Here is a 19,824-nt window from a genome sequence, read left to right as displayed (position 1 = left end):
ATAAATTTTCATATCTTACCTAATCATGATAAGATCTAAGTTATACTCACTTGACACGCCAGCGATTGCTGGCTTGTCATGCTGGCGGCCCGGGTTCGAGTCCCGGTCAGGTCTGCGATTTTTCATTGTGGCTGACAAGGTCGCAGTTGGAGATTTTCTCGGGGTCCTCCAATTTTCCTGCACACTAAGCATCTACATAATTCCGTCACCATTTCTCCATTTCGTCATCATTCCATAGAATTCACCGATGCCCGGCTGGCGACGCACGGAGTGGGCTGGCCTAGGGACGAAGGGGGTTGCCTGCTCGAAACCTGGGTTCGCAGCGAACCTTAGTGTAGTCAGTCGGTGCGAGTTCGGGAATGCGTCTAGCTTGAGAGTTAGCGCAATACATCATAATAGGTCGCAGTGTCGGGTCATAGTACCCTTTCCCTTAAATTCCATTCCATTTCATACACTCACTTGAAAGTCTCGTAGTGCATAAAATCTTATGGCAGTCAAGAGTTGCAGAATTCTTGGGATAGGAAGACAATGAATGACCTGTTCTTGTTTCAGTCGATACTGGAATAAAAATATAAATTAGAACGGTGTCCTTTGTGAATCTGTAGAATTTGCAAAACTGCTTATCATTGTGAAATTCTAGTGGGTTTCGTTGTTTCTAAAATATCTTCTTGGGAACTGTTCATGTCCAATGTCATCTTACTTCCCAGCAAGTTCAAAACACTCAGTCGTCAACTAAAATAGCTGTCTCCTACTGAAGACACTCAAAAGTGTTTTGGATCTGCCCGTGTGGATATGGTTACGTCAACTGATGGCAAACTGGATAAAGCCATCAATGGAAATTCCGATTATGGACTTAACTGTTCAGTAAAAACAAAAAAAAAACTAATTTGTGTTGAGACTGTTGAAGACTGAGAATTTGGCTTCACTTTGCCTCAAATTTCATTAGTTAAATTTGCACCTGTTCTTGTGACGTAGACAAAAAATCCATTTCCTATGTGCAAAAACATTTTGACAGATAAACGCATGAACTTGACTCCTGAAAATTTGGAAAGATTGTTAGTAATAGATTGTACCATTCGAAATAAAATGTAAGTTTCAATTTTGATTTGTAGATATGGTTGGGTTTTTTCTTCTTTATGCGTAATTGGTCATTTGATAGTGCATGAATGCATGCATATTTTAACATTTGATAATGCATGCATATTTTAACATTTGATAGTGCATGAATGCATGCATATTTTAACATTTGATAATGCATGCATATTTTAACATTTGATAGTGCATGAATACATGCATATTTTAACATTTGATAATGCATGCATATTTTAACATTTGATAGTGCATGAATGCATGCATATTTTAACATTTGATAGTGCATGAATGCATGCATATTTTAACATTTGATAGTGCATGAATGCATGCATATTTTAACATTTGATAGTGCATGAATGCATGCATATTTTAACGTTTGATAGTGCATGAATGCATGCATATTTTAACATTTGATAGTGCATGAATGCATGCATATTTTAACATTTGATAGTGCATGAATGCATGCATATTTTAACATTTGATAATGCATGCATATTTTAACATTTCATAGTGCATGAATGCATGCATATTTTAACATTTGATAGTGCATGAATGCATGCATATTTTAACATTTGATAGTGCATGAATGCATGCATATTTTAACATTTGATAGTGCATGAATGCATGCATATTTTAACATTTGATAGTGCATGAATGCATGCATATTTTAACATTTGATAGTGCATGAATGCATGCATATTTTAACATTTGATAGTGCATGAATGCATGCATATTTTAACATTTGATAGTGCATGAATGCATGCATATTTTATCATTTGATAGTGCATGAATGCATGCATATTTTAACGTTTGATAGTGCATGAAAATCCTGTCTCTAATTTTACACATTTCCACTCAACAAAGGAACAGGAGAGACCTATGTCAGCCCCGGAGCCCATTCAACCAGAAGAAGTAAAGAAACCAACTACAGATAGACCGACGTCCAGGCCATGCAGCAAACTTTGCTGGGGCGTGTGTGAGTGCAACAATGAGAATCCTCCATCGGATCCGGTGAGTGCTTCACAACACGAGAGACCTATGTCAGCCCCGGAGCCCATTCAACCAGGAGAAGTAAAGAAACCGACTATAGATAGGCCGACGTCCAGGCCATGCAGCAAACCTTGCTGGGGCGTGTGTGAGTGCAACAATGGGATCCCTCCATCGGATCCGGTGAGTGCTTCACAACACGAGAGACCTATGACAGCCCCGGAGCCCATTCAACCAGGAGAAGTAAAGAAACCAATTATAGATAGGCCATGCAGCAGACCTTGCTTGGGTGTGTGTGAGTGCAACAATGAGAATCCTCCTTCGGATCCGGTGAGTGCTTCACAACTTGAGAGACCTATGTCAGCCCCGGAGCCCATTCAACCAGAAGAAGTAAAGAAACCGACTACAGATTGGCCGAAGTCCAGGCCATGCAGCAAACCTTGTTTGGGCGTGTGTGAGTGCAACAATGAGAAACTTCCATCGGGTCCGGTGAGTGCTTTACAACCTCTATCTACGCTTATGATTTTATATAAGGTAAACCGTAAGTAATGTTATTAATTTCAGGAGCTTATTCTTTGAGATATTTCAAACAAAAAAGTTTAATACAATTTTGCTCGTTTTTTTTTTTCATATTTCATATAAAACATATATACAGGGTGTAACAGAATAACTATTTATAATTTTCTGATGTGATAGAGGGCGTGAAGATAAACATTTTATCTTAATAAAGCAGTGTCCGGAAATGCTTCGTATAAAAAACAGATCTCATCACTCACATTATAGCTGCAATTTGCTAGGAGCATTTTATACACAACAGTGACATGAATTCTAAAACTGTAGAGAATCTCCGCATCAATGGAAGTTTTCTGTAAATATTGGGTTGGATTTGTTGATGACTATCTAGCGAGGCCATGTCTCATGACTGCGCGATTGAATGAACATGTTTATGGTATTCTTCTTAAAATGCATCCGGAGCTACTTGAAGATGTTCCGATTAATATTCGGAGAAACATGATCTTCCAACACGACGGTGCACCCGCACATTTCGGCTTAAATTGTCGAAATTATTTAAATGTGCATTTTCCGAATCGTTGGATACGGAAAACAAGTCCAGTTGCTTGGCCGCCACGTTCCTCAGATATGACTCGAATTGATTTTTGTGTTTGGGGTCATATTAGATAAATTGGGTTTATTAAACACTCATCGACACAGCAGAAGAGTTAGTTGCTAGAATTATTATTGCTTTTGACAATCTTCGTAACCGACCACAGATATTTCGAAGAATTCCTCGTTCAATCATACGGGGTTATACTTTGTGTGTCAACAATGGCGGTCGCAATTTTGAACAGTTCCCATAGTTTGTCAATATAATTTTCTTAATATCTGGTATTAAATTTTAAAAAGTTACTTTGTAACCACAGAAAAGTAAATAAAGTAATTTACCAAGTTGAAATTCTTTCATTTTTTCCCTCATACCATTATCACTTGAAAACGAAGCATTTCCTACGCTACTTTATTAAGAAAAAAGTGTTTATTTCCATGTCCTCTATCACATCATAAGATTAGGAATAGTTATTCTGTTACATCCTGTGTATATAGACTATACATACACACAAACACACATATATGTAATATTTCTTGTTCAGTCTTATTGAAAATAATGTATTTTGCGTTGTAAATATTATTGAAAATGGTTCATGAATAAAAGTATCAAAATTAATAATCAATGAAAATCGTAATTAATTCATTATAGCTTAACGGTTCTTTGTTATATAGAATATCTCGTTCTAAAAATTGTTCAAACAATCCACGCTTTTTCCAGAAATCACTATAGGACCATGAATAATGACACTGGGGAAAAAATGTTAGAAGCAGAGGTCTGCATCACACGTTTTCGCTCGAGCGCCAAGTAGTTCGTAGCATAATCCGATAGGTAGCGCACATGCATAATGGGTAAAATTGTCGCGAGCGATAAATCCTCGAACGGTACAAGCCGAGCGTTAGACATTCGTTCTTGTTACAGTGATGAACAGTGTAGTAACTTCATAGATGTTTATCATTTCAAAACTTTGCAGTGTTTAACTAACCTCTCCATAGTACAACTACAAAACTTGCTTTAAAATGTAGCCTAATATAAATGTTGTACGTCAATGTCTTTTTTTTTCCCCCCCACACAGGAGTGATTTTGTTTTTGACACATATGATAGATGTTATTGGATGTAAATGTAATTATTGTAAACGGAGAACACAATCACGATAATGCAAGAACTGTATCAAGTTTTCTAGTAATAATAATAATAATAATAATAATAATAATAATAATAATAATAATAATCTCTAATAATTAGTGTATCAATCTTTGAGTCTGTAACAGTTGTGCAGCATGATTATTCGTTTTATTATATTTTCTGTGACGTTATCTCTGTACTAATATTGTTATTAATCTAAATATTTTGTAAAACGTTTCTACATTGTCGCAGTATATAGGCGGAACACTATGTATGGACCCATCATATTATATATGTGGTAAATCAAATATTGAATAATTATTAATTAGAAATAATAACTGTATATCGAAGTTTTTCATACTATTTTATTTATAACTTCATGTTACTGTTTTGGTACGTTTCATTAAACGTTTGTCATAAACGCAGAAAATAAAGCCTTATTTTTACCATGTGAGCAAAACATATGTGTATCTTATCTGTCGTCCACACCTGTGGAGTAACGTTCAGCGCGTCTGGCTGCGAAACCAGGTGGCCCGGGTTCGAATCCTGGTCGGGGCAAGTTACCTGGTTGAGGTTTTTTCCGGTGTTTTCCCTCAACCCAATACGAGAAAATGCTGGGTAACTTTCGGTGCTGGACCCCGGACTCATTTCACCAGCATTATCACCTTCATATCATTCAGACGCTAAATAACCCTAGATGTTGATACAGCGTCGTAAAATAATCCAATAAAAAAATCTTATCTGTCGCCTTCCATACAAGGTAAGATATGTCGGTGAGATGACCTAGTACTGTGATTCTATTTATTACGAGCGTATCACGACCGATCTTATCTCACTCGAGCGTGCGATATTCCACCGAGTCCAAGCGAGCGATTTAACTCCAATGCAGCACTCTGGTTAGAAGGTTCAAAGAGAACGACAGCTCTTTGGTTGTAGTTCTAAAGGCTCCAAAAGGTTGATAATCCGCACACTCTATCAGTACCTAATTTGCAACTACTCTGGGCGTTATCATAACGGACAACATTTCTTTTGGTGAATGATCTACGTGTACATAGTCTTTGGTGTTTCAAAATCCTACAGAATGGGAGCTTGCTGAGTGTCACAAATCACGTGCCAAAGATTTATCCTACCTATTACTAATAGTTGCTTTTCAACATGGAATAATTTTTAAATATACCTATTGTTATTTTTTACTTTCAATTCTCAGGCAAAACCTGAAGCAGAGGAAAAACTAGACAACATTAAAGAGCAAACTTCTCCTCAAATTGTCACTTCAGTGCCCGAAGATTCTGAAGGAATAGTTTCAGAACACATTCCAAGTCTGGCCTCGAAAGCCAGAGATGTCGAACCTGATGTGGCTGTATCATTAAGACCAAAGGAATTGATCTCCAAGCCGTTGGTCGAAAATATGGGAACAGAACCTTCTCCACTTGTGTCTTCAATGCCCGAAAAATCCGGAAATGTAGTAGCACAGCATGCTCCATCTACAGCGCCAATATGTGAAGAAACGCATAAAATTGCAACCCCACAGCTCTCTCAAGAAAGTGTAGAAGATATTTGGGCATCATGTAGAAATTGTGCCTGTTTTATAGAACCTGACGAGGACTTGGATGAATCGCCACTTGTGCATGTTTGTAATCAATGGAAACGGAAAGAAGCACTTTCTCAAACACCTCCATCTCAAGAACTGGAATCTAAAGTTATAGATGAAGACTCTTCCTCGCCTCCGCCAAAAGTAAATGAACTACCTAAAGACATGGAGGAAACAATTTCACAAACACCTGAAACTACGGAGTGCAAATCAGAAATAACACATGAGGATATAGGAGACCTGTGGACAACTTTTATCAACGATCCCTGTTATATAGAACTCGAGGAAGATTTGAATGAATCGCCACTTGTATATGGTTGTAAACAATGGAGACCGAAAGTAGTTGTTTCTGAAACATCTCCAACAAAAGCACCAGAATCTATAGTTATGGATGAAGATTCTTCCTCACCTCCTCCAAAAGTAATTGGACTATCCAAAGATATGGAGTGCAAACCAGAAATAATACATGAGGATATAGAAGACTTGTGGACAAATTTTATCAATGATCCCTGTTATATAGAACTCGAGGAAGATTTGAATGAATCGCCACTTGTATATGGTTGTAAACAATGGAGTCCGAAAGTAGTTTCTGAAACATCTCCAACCCAAGCACTAGAATCTCTAGGTATGGATGAAGATTCTTCCTCACTTCCTCCAAAAGTAATTGAACTATCTAAAGATCTGGAATACAAACCAGAAATAACACATGAGGATATAGAAGACTTGTGGACAAATTTTATCAACGATCCCTGCAATATAGAACTCGAAGAAGATTTAAATGAATCTCCGCTTACATATAATTGCACTACATTTAAAACTGAGAGAGAAATTTCTAATCAATCTCCAATTGCAGTCCAAAAATCTGAGGAAATTAGGCGTTTAACTACAGAACCTACAACAGTTGTCCCTTTAACATCCAAAGACTCTGAGAAAATAGCCTCAGAGCACACCCAGACTCCGGTTTTTGAAGATACAGAAAATCATCCAGAATCATCAGCGATAGTGCAATCAAAAAAGGGAGAAATGATCTCTAAATCATCGCATGACAATATAGAAAATTTGTGGACGACATTTATTAACAACCCTTGTTATTATGAACTTGAGGAAGATTTGAATGAATCTCCACTTACGTACGGTTACGAGAAACAGAAACCAAAAGTAGAAGTGGCTTCTGATAAACCTCCCATCGAAGATTCTGGGGGCACAATTTCGGAAACTCCTGCAGCTGTGACTCCAGTTCCGAAGGATGAAATATCACATTTGGGAGAAATTCCACCAGAGGACATCTGGCCGAACTTCATCAACGTACCATGCAACATAGAACTGGACGAAGACTTAGAAACATCACCTTTGACATATGGGGGCGTTCGCCCTACATCAGCGACAGTGATGAGCAAGTCTATGGAGACACTAGTGAACGACATGTTGGACACAACTTTAATCTCCAAATCTACTCTGCAGACATCCATTGCCATAAGACTCATCGAGGGAGGCAAGAACCAAGACAATGTGTCATCTGATCCGACTCAGTCTGAAGCACAAGAGCAGCCCTCCCACAAGCTGAACGTCAAGATCACAGCTCAAGTGCGGCAGCGAGAGGAAGGTGAGTCAGCTGTCTGATTTCTGACACTTATATTTAAGGTTGTTAAAAAGTCAATGGCAAGTTGTTAAAAATTGGGACAACATGAAAATAAACACGCATTCCACTTATAGAATAACAAGCTTTAATTGAGGCTACCGTGATATTATACAGATCTGACGTCACACACACTTTGCTGAACCACAGGGCTTCTGTTACTACACGTACTGACCACTGGTGAGGTGTTTTGCTTCTCGGCGACTGGTCCGCAGTCGTACGTTAACCCCGCTACTTAAAATGTGTATAAAATCCTACCTTATAGAACAGGCCTGCACAAGGTTTGCGCTCTCCGAGCCGGCTCACAGCTCATGAGCGGAATGCAGATATTAGCTGCGCTCTGTATAAGGGTGGACTGGAAGAAGGGGTGATCTCGTACAAAATATACACAAAATGAAATACAGTACTAGTAAGAGTGTTTATGAAATGAATTCCCGTTCAGTGTTTGCAAAACTATCTTGGACTATTATTAATTAATAACGAAATATTTATTTTACAAAATAATAGAAATTCTATAACTGCTTATATGTACAATATCATTTTGTTATATTTTTATTTATCAGTACATCAAAACGAGGTTTTATGCTGTTGGCAGCTGAAAGGAACAGTAGCCTACTGATCGTAATGAAATATGTTACAGATGTTCGATGTCTGCCTTTATTAAAGTTCATTATAGAAAACAGTTGCTCACAAATATAAATGTTGAGCCAAACATAGCAATGAATAATTTCGAGGGAAAAATTGTTCCGGAGCCGGGTATCGAACCCGGGACCTTTGGTTTAACGTACCAACGCTCTACCACTGAGCTACTCGGGAACTCTAACCGACACCGATCCAATTTTTCCCTCTACATCCACAGACCTCAAAGTGGGCTAACAACCGTCAAGCAAATCAAGCAAATCTTGATTTTCATAATACACATCACTGTTCGTTAACAGAAAACCACAATTTAAGTCACACGGAGTTAGTGTGCACTCGAAGTTGGTTGCTTGACGGTTGTCAGCCCACTTTGAGGTCTGTGGATGTAGAGGGAAAAATTGGATCGGTGTCGGTTAGAGTTCCCGAGTAGCTCAGTGGTAGAGCGTTGGTACGTTAAACCAAAGGTCCCGGGTTCGATACCCGGCTCCGGAACAATTTTTCCCTCGAAATTATTCAAATCAACTTTACAGGGAGTTATACCTGAAATCTTGATTTGCAAACATAGCAATCATTTTCAGTCAGCCTGTGTAGTCGTGGATTATTATTGCTAATGTTTATTCTTGTAAAACTCAACCAGGTTAGTAGTATTATTCAAACGATCTTCAGCCCTTAGGTCACATTGAAGATCAATAAGTTCGAGCTGTAAATCGTTAAATGTTATGTTCCGTCTTTTAGATTCCTCCATACTGTACTGTAGCAGTAGGTAAGCAAATTGAAACAGTTACTTAGAATAGGCCTACACACTGCACTCCACTAGATAACTGAGTGGTCGTTTCCCTCTCCTCTACCTATAGCAAGTCTATGTCATTCTGACGTATCTTCCTCTCCGTTTCGGCGAGCGGTAAACACACTTCTCCCGCTCCGAAGGAGCGCGCGCGCTCTTTGAGCGCTGTTTCTGCAGATACGTTATAGAAGATGCTGGAAATGTCGTCCTGCCTCGGCTAAACAGGCGTTGTATAGGAAAAAAAGACATTCTGATTTACACGATTAAATTCGGCCACTGTAATGTCTCTGATATCATTTGTTCTACGATATTTAACCCCTCAATTTAAGAACAATAAAGAGTAGGAAAAGTGTGTTCTACTCGTAAAAATATTTAACCGATTATTCGTCTTACGCTAACAGCACACCAAACTCCAAATTTCATATCATGAAGAGGGATTTCAGAACACCAGTAACAAGTGTCTTGATTATTTACACGACCAGTCAGGTGGAATCACGAGCTGTGAGTCGATTAAACCTTCAGTCACTGATGAAATAAACACTCACAATAACGCACTCGTGGTACCGGATCGCCTAGTTGCAAAAAATGGACCTGTTACACTTGTAAGGCTTCAGCTTTAACAATTTTGTTACTTTTTTCTGCTTTGTGCCGAGACACTGAAGCCCCCACTAGTGGTACTAATTTCGGGAGCGATTTTGTTGCTTGGAGGCTTTAAGTAACCAAACACAGGACTCTAGTTATTAGGAAACGTTGCCTATTAAAGAATATTGACCTTACTTTTACACTATTTTGGTATCGGGTGAGAAAGGGATATATTGCATAAAATTAAAGGCTGGTTCACAATAAACCGCTAACGGAAACGACAACGAGAACGAGAACGAGAATGGAAATATTGTTAAAATAAATGTATTTAAATGTGAGCATTCAGAATTAACTGTTGTGAATATTCACATTTAAATACATTTATTTTAACATTATTTCCGTTCTCGTTCTCCTTGTCGTTTCCTTTCCCGGTTTATTGTGAACCAGCCTTAAGTCTCAGAGCTACGTAACTAAAATGTTTCAAAGTTCATTATTAAAACAAGCCAATCACCGCGCGCTGTGCTGCATTTGTTACCAGAAATATTCAGGTTACAGTTCTATTAGTAGTAAAAGGATAAATCGTTTATGTTCCGCGAACAAAAATAAATTAAAATGTAATATAAAATTAGTACTTTATGTGGACTAAATGAAGTTTTAGTAGGGCTATAGATTACCGTTGCTCACTTAAATACGTATTTACTTACTTACTTACTTACTTACTTACTTACTTACTTACTTACTTACTTACTTACTTACTTACTTACTTACTTACTTACTTACTGGCTTTTAAGGAACCCGGAGGTTTATTGCCGCCCTCACATAAGCCCGCCATCGGTCCCTATCCTGAGCAAGATTAATCCAGTCCCTACCATCATATCCCACTTCCCTCAAATCCATTTTAATATTATCTTCCCATCTACGTCTCGGCCTCCCTAAAGGTCTTTTTCCTTCCAGCTTCCCAACTAACACTCTATATGCATTTCTGGATTCGCCCATACGTGGTACATGCCCTGCCCATCTCAAACGTCTGGATTTAATGTTCCTAATTATGTCAGGTGAAGAATACAATGCGTGCAGTTCTGTGTTGTGTAACTTTCTCCATTCTCCTGTAACTTCATTCCTCTTAGCCCCAAATATTTTCCTAAGCACCTTATTCTCAAACACCCTTAACCTCTGTTCTTCTCTCAAAGTGAGAGTCCAAGTTTTACAACCATAAAGAACAACCGGTAATATAACTGTTTTATAAATTCTAACTTTCAGATTTTTTGACAGCAGATTGGATGTTAAAAGTTTCTCAACCGAATAATAACAGGCATTTCCCATATTTATTCTGTGTTTAATTTCCTCCCGAGTATCATTTATATTTGTTACTGTTGCTCCCAGATATTTTAATTTCTCCACTTCTTCAAAAGATAAATTTCCAATTTTTATATTTCCATTTCGTACAATATTCTCGTCACGAGACATAATTAAATACGTAATTAAGTAATAAAAATGTTTCGACAATATATCAAGTTTTCTGTGCGCAATCCTACCGACCTCGATTCACTCTGGAGTTACCGTAGTGATATGTAGACCATGTCCGTCTAGAGGAGCTACACTTTCCAATTGTAAAATAATTATCCAAATCGGTTAAGTATCTTCTGAGATTACTTCATACAAACACACACTCTTTCTTTACATATTAATATTGATAAACGTTTATATCCATATAGATTGCAATGATATCCATATAAGAACGATGTTAATTAAACATCTTCCGTTTGTTGCGTAAGGCTCTCTTAAATAAACGCAGAGTCATTTGTATTCATTTCATTGTATTAGTCTGAGGCTGCACTGATATAAAAAGCATTGTTATTTTAAAACGCATATATCTCGTTAAATATCAGTCCCATCAAAGTTTTGCATAGAATAAAACTTGTCGGAAACATTTTTTAAAGAAACTTATGTTATGTAACATTTTTCTACAAAATGAATAATAATCGAGATATTTCGATTTATTGACTTCATAAAAATTGGTTTGGTCAGTATTGCGTGAAAAGGTAATAAACATAGGCCTACATACAGACAGACAGACAGACAGACATACATACAAACAAAATTTTCAAAAATGTGATTTTTCTTCTTTGGAGAGCTAATTATATATTATTTTTATACCAACCATTATTGGAAAAGCGATAATTACCAGAAAAATTTAGGTTAAGTTTTATTATTAGTATAGATGTTATTAAATATTAAAAGCTTACTTTCGTCGTCATGAAATGCCTGTTCACGTTTTTCACAAAGATATACATATGCAGGTTTCGTCTCTTACTGAATTGAATCCTTTAGAATTTCATAAAGGATTTTCTCATTATTATAAAATGTAAATTCCATTGATTTTAACAGGTTATTGGTGTACAGTAATTGGAGATGGTACTACGAACTCCAAAAATATATTCCATGTAGTGACCAACAATAGTCGTGATATTATGCTGCTTGTTAAAATAAAGAAAAACTTACTTCCTTGGGACATATTTTTGAAGCCAACTTCTGACAAATTCTGATGCCTCTTGGGCTCATTTCTTAAATAGGTTTCCCCAACATGAATTTCGGGTAATCATATGGAGAATCTTCAGTCTCATTTCTCCAATTATCTCGTTATTTCCAACAACGTAGTTGATACAGCGTCCTTAAATATCCGGTATGTCATTGCTGGTAAATATGCCACTCCATCACACAAATGATCTGCCTGTGATTTATTTATTTATTTATTTATTTATTTATTTATTTATTTATTTATTTATTTATTTATTTATTTATTTATTTATTTATTTATTTATTTATTTACTTACTTATTTACTTATCTATTTATCTATCTATCTATCTATCTATCTATCTATCTATCTATCTATCTATCTATCTATCTATCTATCTATCTATCTATCTATCTATCTATCTATCTATCTATCTATCTATCTATCTATCTATCTATCTATCTATCTATCTATCTATCTATCTATCTATCTATCTATCTATCTATCTATCTATCTATCTATCTATCTATCTATCTATCTATCTATCTATCTATCTATCTATCTATCTATCTATCTATCTATCTATCTATCTATCTATCTATCTATCTATCTATCTATCTATCTATCTATCTATCTATCTATCTATCTATCTATCTATCTATCTATCTATCTATCTATCTATCTATCTATCTATTTATTTATTTATTTATTTATTTATTTATTTATTTTGCTAATAATTGTAACATAAAATATAAAATATACAAAAAAACTTTAGCTCGCCCCTGAAAGAGTAGAACTCGTGCTTAGGGGCGGATTCCTGAATTGAAATTAATAATTATACAATACAATTTGTCTTATGTCTACTGTGCAATTATAGTATATATACATTTATAATTTACAATTTTTCAATTTTTATAAAATCCATACACAACTTTTTTAATTTAATGCTATAACTATTAGAATTGACAAGATTAGGATATTTAAATATAAATTTATTATATATTCTTGGGCCTAAATTACTACTAGGATTAAATACTGTAACAATGTTGCATTTTGGTTCAAACAATCTTAAAGAATTCATACCTTTTGTTTCATAGCTATGAGAATACAATTCAAAATTATTTCGATTTTTATGTATGAATTTTATTAATACAAAATAATAAATTTGTCTTACGTTAAGTACATTACAGTCTAAGAAGAAGTTTTGAGATGGAAAATCAGTAGGTTTATGAAGACATATTTTAATTATTTTCTTCTGTAATAAATAAAGTGGATTAAAATTGGATTTAAATGAGGCACCCCATCCTATAATTCCATACATAATTACTGATTGAAATAAAGTTAAATATATTGTACTTATTGACAAGTAATTCCTCAATAAAACAAAATAATATACTACTTTACTTAATTTATTACAAAAGTAATTAATATGTTGGTTCCATTTTAAATGATTATCGAAAATTATGCCTAAATACTTAACTTCAGAGGACTCTTTAATAATCGGACATTTACACTGCATAAGACAACAATCAGAATTATGTAATTTAATACTTAATGTAGATGTAGGAGGTTTGTTACATTTTTCAGATAATGTGAATGGAATAATGATGGTTTTATTTTCGTTGATAGAAAGATAATGTATGTCAAACCATTTTTTTATTAATTTAAGTCCATTATTTGAATTATTATATGAATCATACAGGTTTTTCCACTCTTGATGGCACTCTTATTAAAATAGCTCTCTCAACACTTATGCAAGTATAGTTTTAATCTAATTCTTTGCTTGATTTTTGGTCTGCGGCATATTATCGTGTGCGTTATTGTATCTTTGTTTCTGTACCATAGTTGCATAATGAATTCATAGAACCTTGACGCTGTCATTTCAGATTCTTTGCCAAAACTTATCAGCGACACGAGTAACGTAGAAGAAACAAAAGACCTGGGTTCACCTCAGAAGGAACCTGAGGAGTCAGTTCCAGCAGCACCGCCTCCGGAGAAAGAGTTGTGGACGACTTTCATCAACGACTCTTGCAACATCGAACTGGACGAAGATGATACACCTCAATCAAAGCGTGATTGCTACCGCGATGACGAGATAGCTTTAAAATCTTCTGCATCTCCAGTGGAGATTCTTGGTACAACACCTCACAAGGCAACCTCAGATGATGACGTAGCAGAACTGTGGACAACTTTCATTAATGACCCTTGCAACATCGAACTGGACGAAGATGATGTGCCTCAGTCGACGTGTGATTGCAACCGCGATGACGAGATAGCTTTAAAATCTTCTGCATCTCCAGTGGAGATTCTTGATAAAACACCTCACAAGGCAATCTCAGATGATGACAAAGCAGAATTGTGGACGACTTTCATCAACGACCCTTGCAACATCGAACTGGACGAAGATGATGTGCCTCAGTCGACGTGTGATTGCAACCGCGATGATGATACAACACCTCACAAGACAACCTCAGGTGATGACATATGTTGTAGAACTATGGACAACTTTAATCAGTAATATTCTTCCAATGTGTAACTGGAGAAAGATATCTCGTCAAGTTTGTCTAGTACTGATATAGATAAAAGACAGGAAATATGTTAGGTAGAAAGCTGCCTCAACTGGCAGAGACAGTCAAGGAGCTTAGAATAAAACTTATAGGTCAGTGGCGAATCGTGAAGTCTACACCGAGGCATGCACTAAGCAATAATATAACTTTAATTTCTCTAAAAATAATGGCCGTGGCTACATATTATTACTTACTTACAAATGGCTTTTAAGGAACCCGCAGGTTCATTGCCGCCCTCACATAAGCCCGTCATCGGTCCCTATCCTGAGCAAGATTAATCCGGTCTCTATTATCGTATCCCACCTCCCTTAAATCCATTTTACCATTATCCTCCCATCTACGTCTCGGCCTCCCCAAAGGTCTTTTTCCTTCTGGCCTCCCAACTAACACTCTATATGCATTTCTGGATTCGCCCATACGTGCTACATGCCCTGTCCTCAAACATCTGGATTTAATGTTCCTAATTATGTCACGTGAAGAATACAATGCGTGCAGTTCTGCATTGTGTAACTTTCTCCATTCTCCTGTAACTTCATCCCTTTTAGCCCCAAATATTTTCCTAAGAACCTTATTCTCAAACACCCTTAACCTATGTTTCTCTCTCAAAGTGAGAGTCCAAGTTTCGCAACCATACAGAACAACCGGTAATATAACTGTTTTATAAATTCTAACTTTCAGATTCTTTGACAGCAGACTAGATGTCAAAAGCTTCTCAGCCGAATAATAACACGCATTTCCCATATTTATTCTGCGTTTAATTTCCTCACGAGTGTCATTTATATTTGTTACTGTTGCTCCAAGATATTTGAATTTTTCCACCTCTTCGAAGGATAAATCTCCAACTTTTATATTTCCATTTCGTAGAATATTCTGGTCACGAGACATAAACATATACGTCGTCTTTTCGGGGTTTACTTCCAAACTTATCGATTTACTTGCTTCAAGTAAAATTTCCGTGTTTTCCCTAATCGTTTCTGGATTTTCTCTTTACATATTATTATTATTATTATTATTATTATTATTATTATTATTATTATTATTATTATTATTATTATCATTATTCATAATAAAGTTCTATTCTTTAGCTTTCAAAATTGTAATACTGTGGACTTCCCAGTATATTTGTATGTGAAGTCCAGCCGCTGTTAGAAATGCAATTTGCTTCTCCTCAAAGCTCAAATGTCTGAAATGCTTTAATTAAAGTTTTCCAAGTTACACTGACACACCTCGTTACAGTCACCAATTTTTACATGAAATAAAACAAATAGCCTACAACTTCATCTTCTCATTGACCTGAACGACGAAATCATTGAAAGCTAAATTGTGATACATACGAATCTTCGAATTGCGAATAACAGCGTCGATTTTGCTATCGTGCTGAAATTTATCACTGTCGGAATAACCATAAAAATAAACGCTCGAGCTAGCAGAAAACTGTGCGTCAGTCCACCACTGCCGTACAGCATGCAGGGTCACACTCTGCTTTTATGACACCCGAACTAGCGGGTATTTCGTCCTAGCACACCCTTTCTCTTCTCGGCGCTTTTCTGAGATCTGAGAACAGTAATACACCCCTAGTATCCAGAAGGCATTTTTGATAGACGCTACATACGGGGCATATAATTGCATGCAGTCTAATCTAGTTAGATTTAAACTGAATACAACAGTATTTAACATTTTCGCGGAAAATAAAAAGAGAAAATAAAATAAACTAGCAATAATAACAACGATAACAATTTGTGTAAATTTGAGGGTGCATTATTGGTCATTTTAAAGTTATTTTCAGGTAATCAACACCCGCTCCTTAGTCATCATTAGGGCTAGGATTTTGATGACCTATAAATCATAAAAAAAGTCCTAAAAACAATGCATTTATGACCTAAAAATCTTTCAAAAATGCCCTTGAAAATGCCCTAAAAATTGATCATCATCATCATCATCAATGGCACGACAGCCCTTCATGGGCCCTGGGCTTCTCCAGAAGTTTTCGCCATTCCTCCCTATCCAACGCCAAACTTCTCCAATTTCTAACACCCAAAGTCTTGATGTCGTCCATCACACAGTCTTCCCATCTCCATCTCGGTCTCCCAACCTTCCTTCTTTCCATCGGAATAAATTTAAAAACTCTCTTCGCAACCCTATCATCTTGCATTCTCACAACATGCCTGGCCCAATACAATCTTCTTATTTTTATGAATTTAACAATGTCCGGCTCATTATATAATCTGTACAGTTCGAAATTATATCTTCTTCTCCATGTTCCGTTTTCTCTAACTGGTCCAAAGATTTGCCTAAGAATCTTTCTTTCAAATGTACATAATAATGTCGCATCTGACTTCGACAATGGCCAAGTCTCAGATGCGTAAGATAGTACAGACCTTATAAGAGATTTATACATCATAATTTTTGTACTCCTAAATATAATTTGAGATTTCATATGTCTTCTAAGCCCATAAAAGCATCTATTGGCAGATAATATGCGTTTTTTTTTATTTCAGAACTAACATTGTTTTTGTTGTTAATTTCAGAGCCAAGATAGATAAAACTATGGAAAGTTTCAAATTTAAAAGAGCCTATTTCCAGGTAAAAAAAAAAATTGATCATACATTCTAAAATTGGCTTAGTAGGAAAAGTGCTGCTTAATATTTAGACTAGTAATTAAATTAAATTCTAGTACCAACATTTAAGTTTATTTAATTTTACACATTTTTTCTAAGTAGTACACTTTAATTAATTATTTTACCTGATGTAGTTTCCATGTAGTCCACCACAAGACCACTCTTATCCGGAATTAGCAGGTATAGAGGAGTCTATATTGAAGGGGTGGTTGGACTGATCCATTACATGGGGTGTACTCCGTTAAAAGGGCAATATTTGTGTAGAAAAACGATTAAAATATTATACAAAATAATGAGTATTAGCCACCGGCGTAGCTCGGTCGGTTAAGGCGCTTGCCTGCCGATCCGGAGTTGCTCTCGTGCGCGGGTTCGATTCCCGCTGGGGCTGATTATCTGGTTGGGTTTTTCCGAGATTTTTCCCAACCGTAAGGCAAATGTCAGGCAATGTCCTCGGCCTCATCTCGCCAAATATCATATCACTATTACCAACTCCATCGACGCTAAATAAACACGTAGTTGATACAGCGTCGTTAAATAACCGAGTAAAAAATAAAGGGTATTAATGGAAAAAATATGTAGACAAAATATCAAAGGAAATAAACTTTATTTTATATTAATAATGGGGATTTGTGGCCAAAATTAAATGAAAATGTCTCAAAAATGTCCGAATAACACAAAAGATGCTCTTATGAGTTGAAACAGGCAAAAAATGCAAAAAAAAAAAAGTCCTAACAAATATGTCTTAAAACACTCAGTTTATCACATAACATATAAATACTAAAGCGGGCGGCTATGTTTCTGGCTTACTAGAAAAAAGATGCAATTTCATCAAAATCCTAGCCCTAGTCATCATCTACGTTTGGACAAATACTTTCTGATCTGTCTTAGAGATTAATTCGATTTGTTTTATAGTTTTTGGTTATTTATGATGCAAAATATTTTCATAATAATGAAAAATCTTAGAATCAGAATTAGTTAGAATATGAAATGTCTCTCGTATACGCAGACAATTGGTTGACGTTGTGTAACTGTCTTTAATCCGTATAGATGGAGCCGAGTCGTCTGAGGATGACGACGATCTCTTTCTAGACCCTGAGGGATGCGACGAAACAGACGAGACGCTGACGACATCGACGAAAGGTAAGGAGTTTCAGTTGCAAACGTAACACTGCTTTCGTTAGCTAGTCGCTAATTGATACCATTGAGCTCTATACTATACTGGAGTTCGCACAATTTAAGTGGGCACTAAGGAAAATCTTGTTCAGGTACAGTGTTATTGCAAGTAGAGGTAATTGTCAGTGGCGTAGCATGAAATTTTGAGCAGGGGAAGCTAACTCAAGTTGTCTTTCAAGCAATATGAGAAAATGTATTACAAAAATACAGTCTTAAAATAAATAGTAGTCAATGTCAAGTCAGCAGTCGAAGATTGGTTGGAACATCGTAAGTAACACCAATAAGGCATGACCTCAAATGATACGTAGTAAAATATGATTTCACGGTTTAAACATATCTCTAACAAATAGACACGTATACGTATAACATTAGCTCACTCCCTGCCATACTTAGAGAAATCACAATATTAACGGTCAATAGATGCAGTATTAGTATCATTACGTAAGTATGCGTCTGTCTTTTGGTTGTGTCCTTCATTGACAGCAAGGGAGTCGGTCATTTGTTTTTAAATCACACTTTTGTTCGTAAGTCAGTCTTGATAATACAATTGTCCTAAAAATTCAAGTAAATTAGTGTCAGGAACTGTTATTTCGCTCATTATTTATTATATCAGCCACAATGCACACTAACACTTCAACTGAACACAACTGACGAAAAGGGATAACTCGGAAACTCCTTATTTTAAATGTTAAAGCTAGCTTCTTTTCGAGCCTTGCGACTAGGGTAGTTTAAAAGGGATGGAAAATCTGCGGGGTGGATTACACAGAAGAAACCAGTCTGCTTGGAAGCTGGTGTGTGCAGGCTTCTTGTTTACTGCTGCATCACAAATAATCCTGAGCTGCCGCATCACAATATTTAACGCGTAAATATAAATTCTATTAAAATTAATAAATAATTTTTTCCATAAACTGCAGGTTTATTATGAAATTATTATTAACTGGGGAAGCTAAGCTTTTTAGCTTACATTAACGCTACGCCACTGGTAATTGTATTAATACTTATGATCAGGCTTCGAGACTTTGGACCCGATACAATAAGTTTACTGTCCATGCACTATAGATTGTTGACTCGCTGCAGGTAGATAGAGATGTGTTCAGGAAACAACGTTGCTATTTAGAGTAGAGTACGGTAGTATGGAGAAACAGACACATATGTACATTCTGGAAGTAATAGTAATATGCGTTACAAGAGCGGTATGTTGAAGTTTTCATGTTCGAGGAAAAGTCTGAAAAAGCGAAACGTAGTTGAGCTTTTTTAATTTCCGAGAATTGAAAGAAAACATACCGCTCGTGTATCGTACATTATTTTGTGCGAAGATCGTTTATTACATATCTGAAAGAGGAATTTCTAATTAGTTGCAATTAAATCTCCATCTTGGTTTCTGTTCATTGACGCCAAATTTGCAAAATAA

The 19,824-nt window shown here is 36.1% G+C and overlaps 1 protein-coding gene across 1 annotated transcript in view; it reads left to right on the top strand.

Annotated features, from left to right (window-relative positions):
- The first annotated feature begins 2,419 nt into the window (after nt 1-2,419).
- Nucleotides 2,420-19,824, top strand: part of LOC138715824 (uncharacterized) — a 36,299-nt gene continuing 18,894 nt past the window's right edge. Inside the window, exons 1-4 of the mRNA XM_069848924.1 lie at nt 2,420-2,568; nt 5,515-7,501; nt 13,942-14,529; nt 18,288-18,380. Coding sequence (XP_069705025.1) covers nt 2,437-2,568; nt 5,515-7,501; nt 13,942-14,529; nt 18,288-18,380 — 2,800 coding nt within the window. The 5' untranslated portion in view covers nt 2,420-2,436. The remainder of the gene's footprint in view (nt 2,569-5,514; nt 7,502-13,941; nt 14,530-18,287; nt 18,381-19,824) is intronic.

Source organism: Periplaneta americana, chromosome 15 (assembly GCF_040183065.1).
Source record: "Periplaneta americana isolate PAMFEO1 chromosome 15, P.americana_PAMFEO1_priV1, whole genome shotgun sequence".
Lineage (NCBI taxonomy): Eukaryota > Metazoa > Arthropoda > Insecta > Blattodea > Blattidae > Periplaneta > Periplaneta americana.
This window is presented reverse-complemented; position numbering and strand designations above follow the sequence as displayed.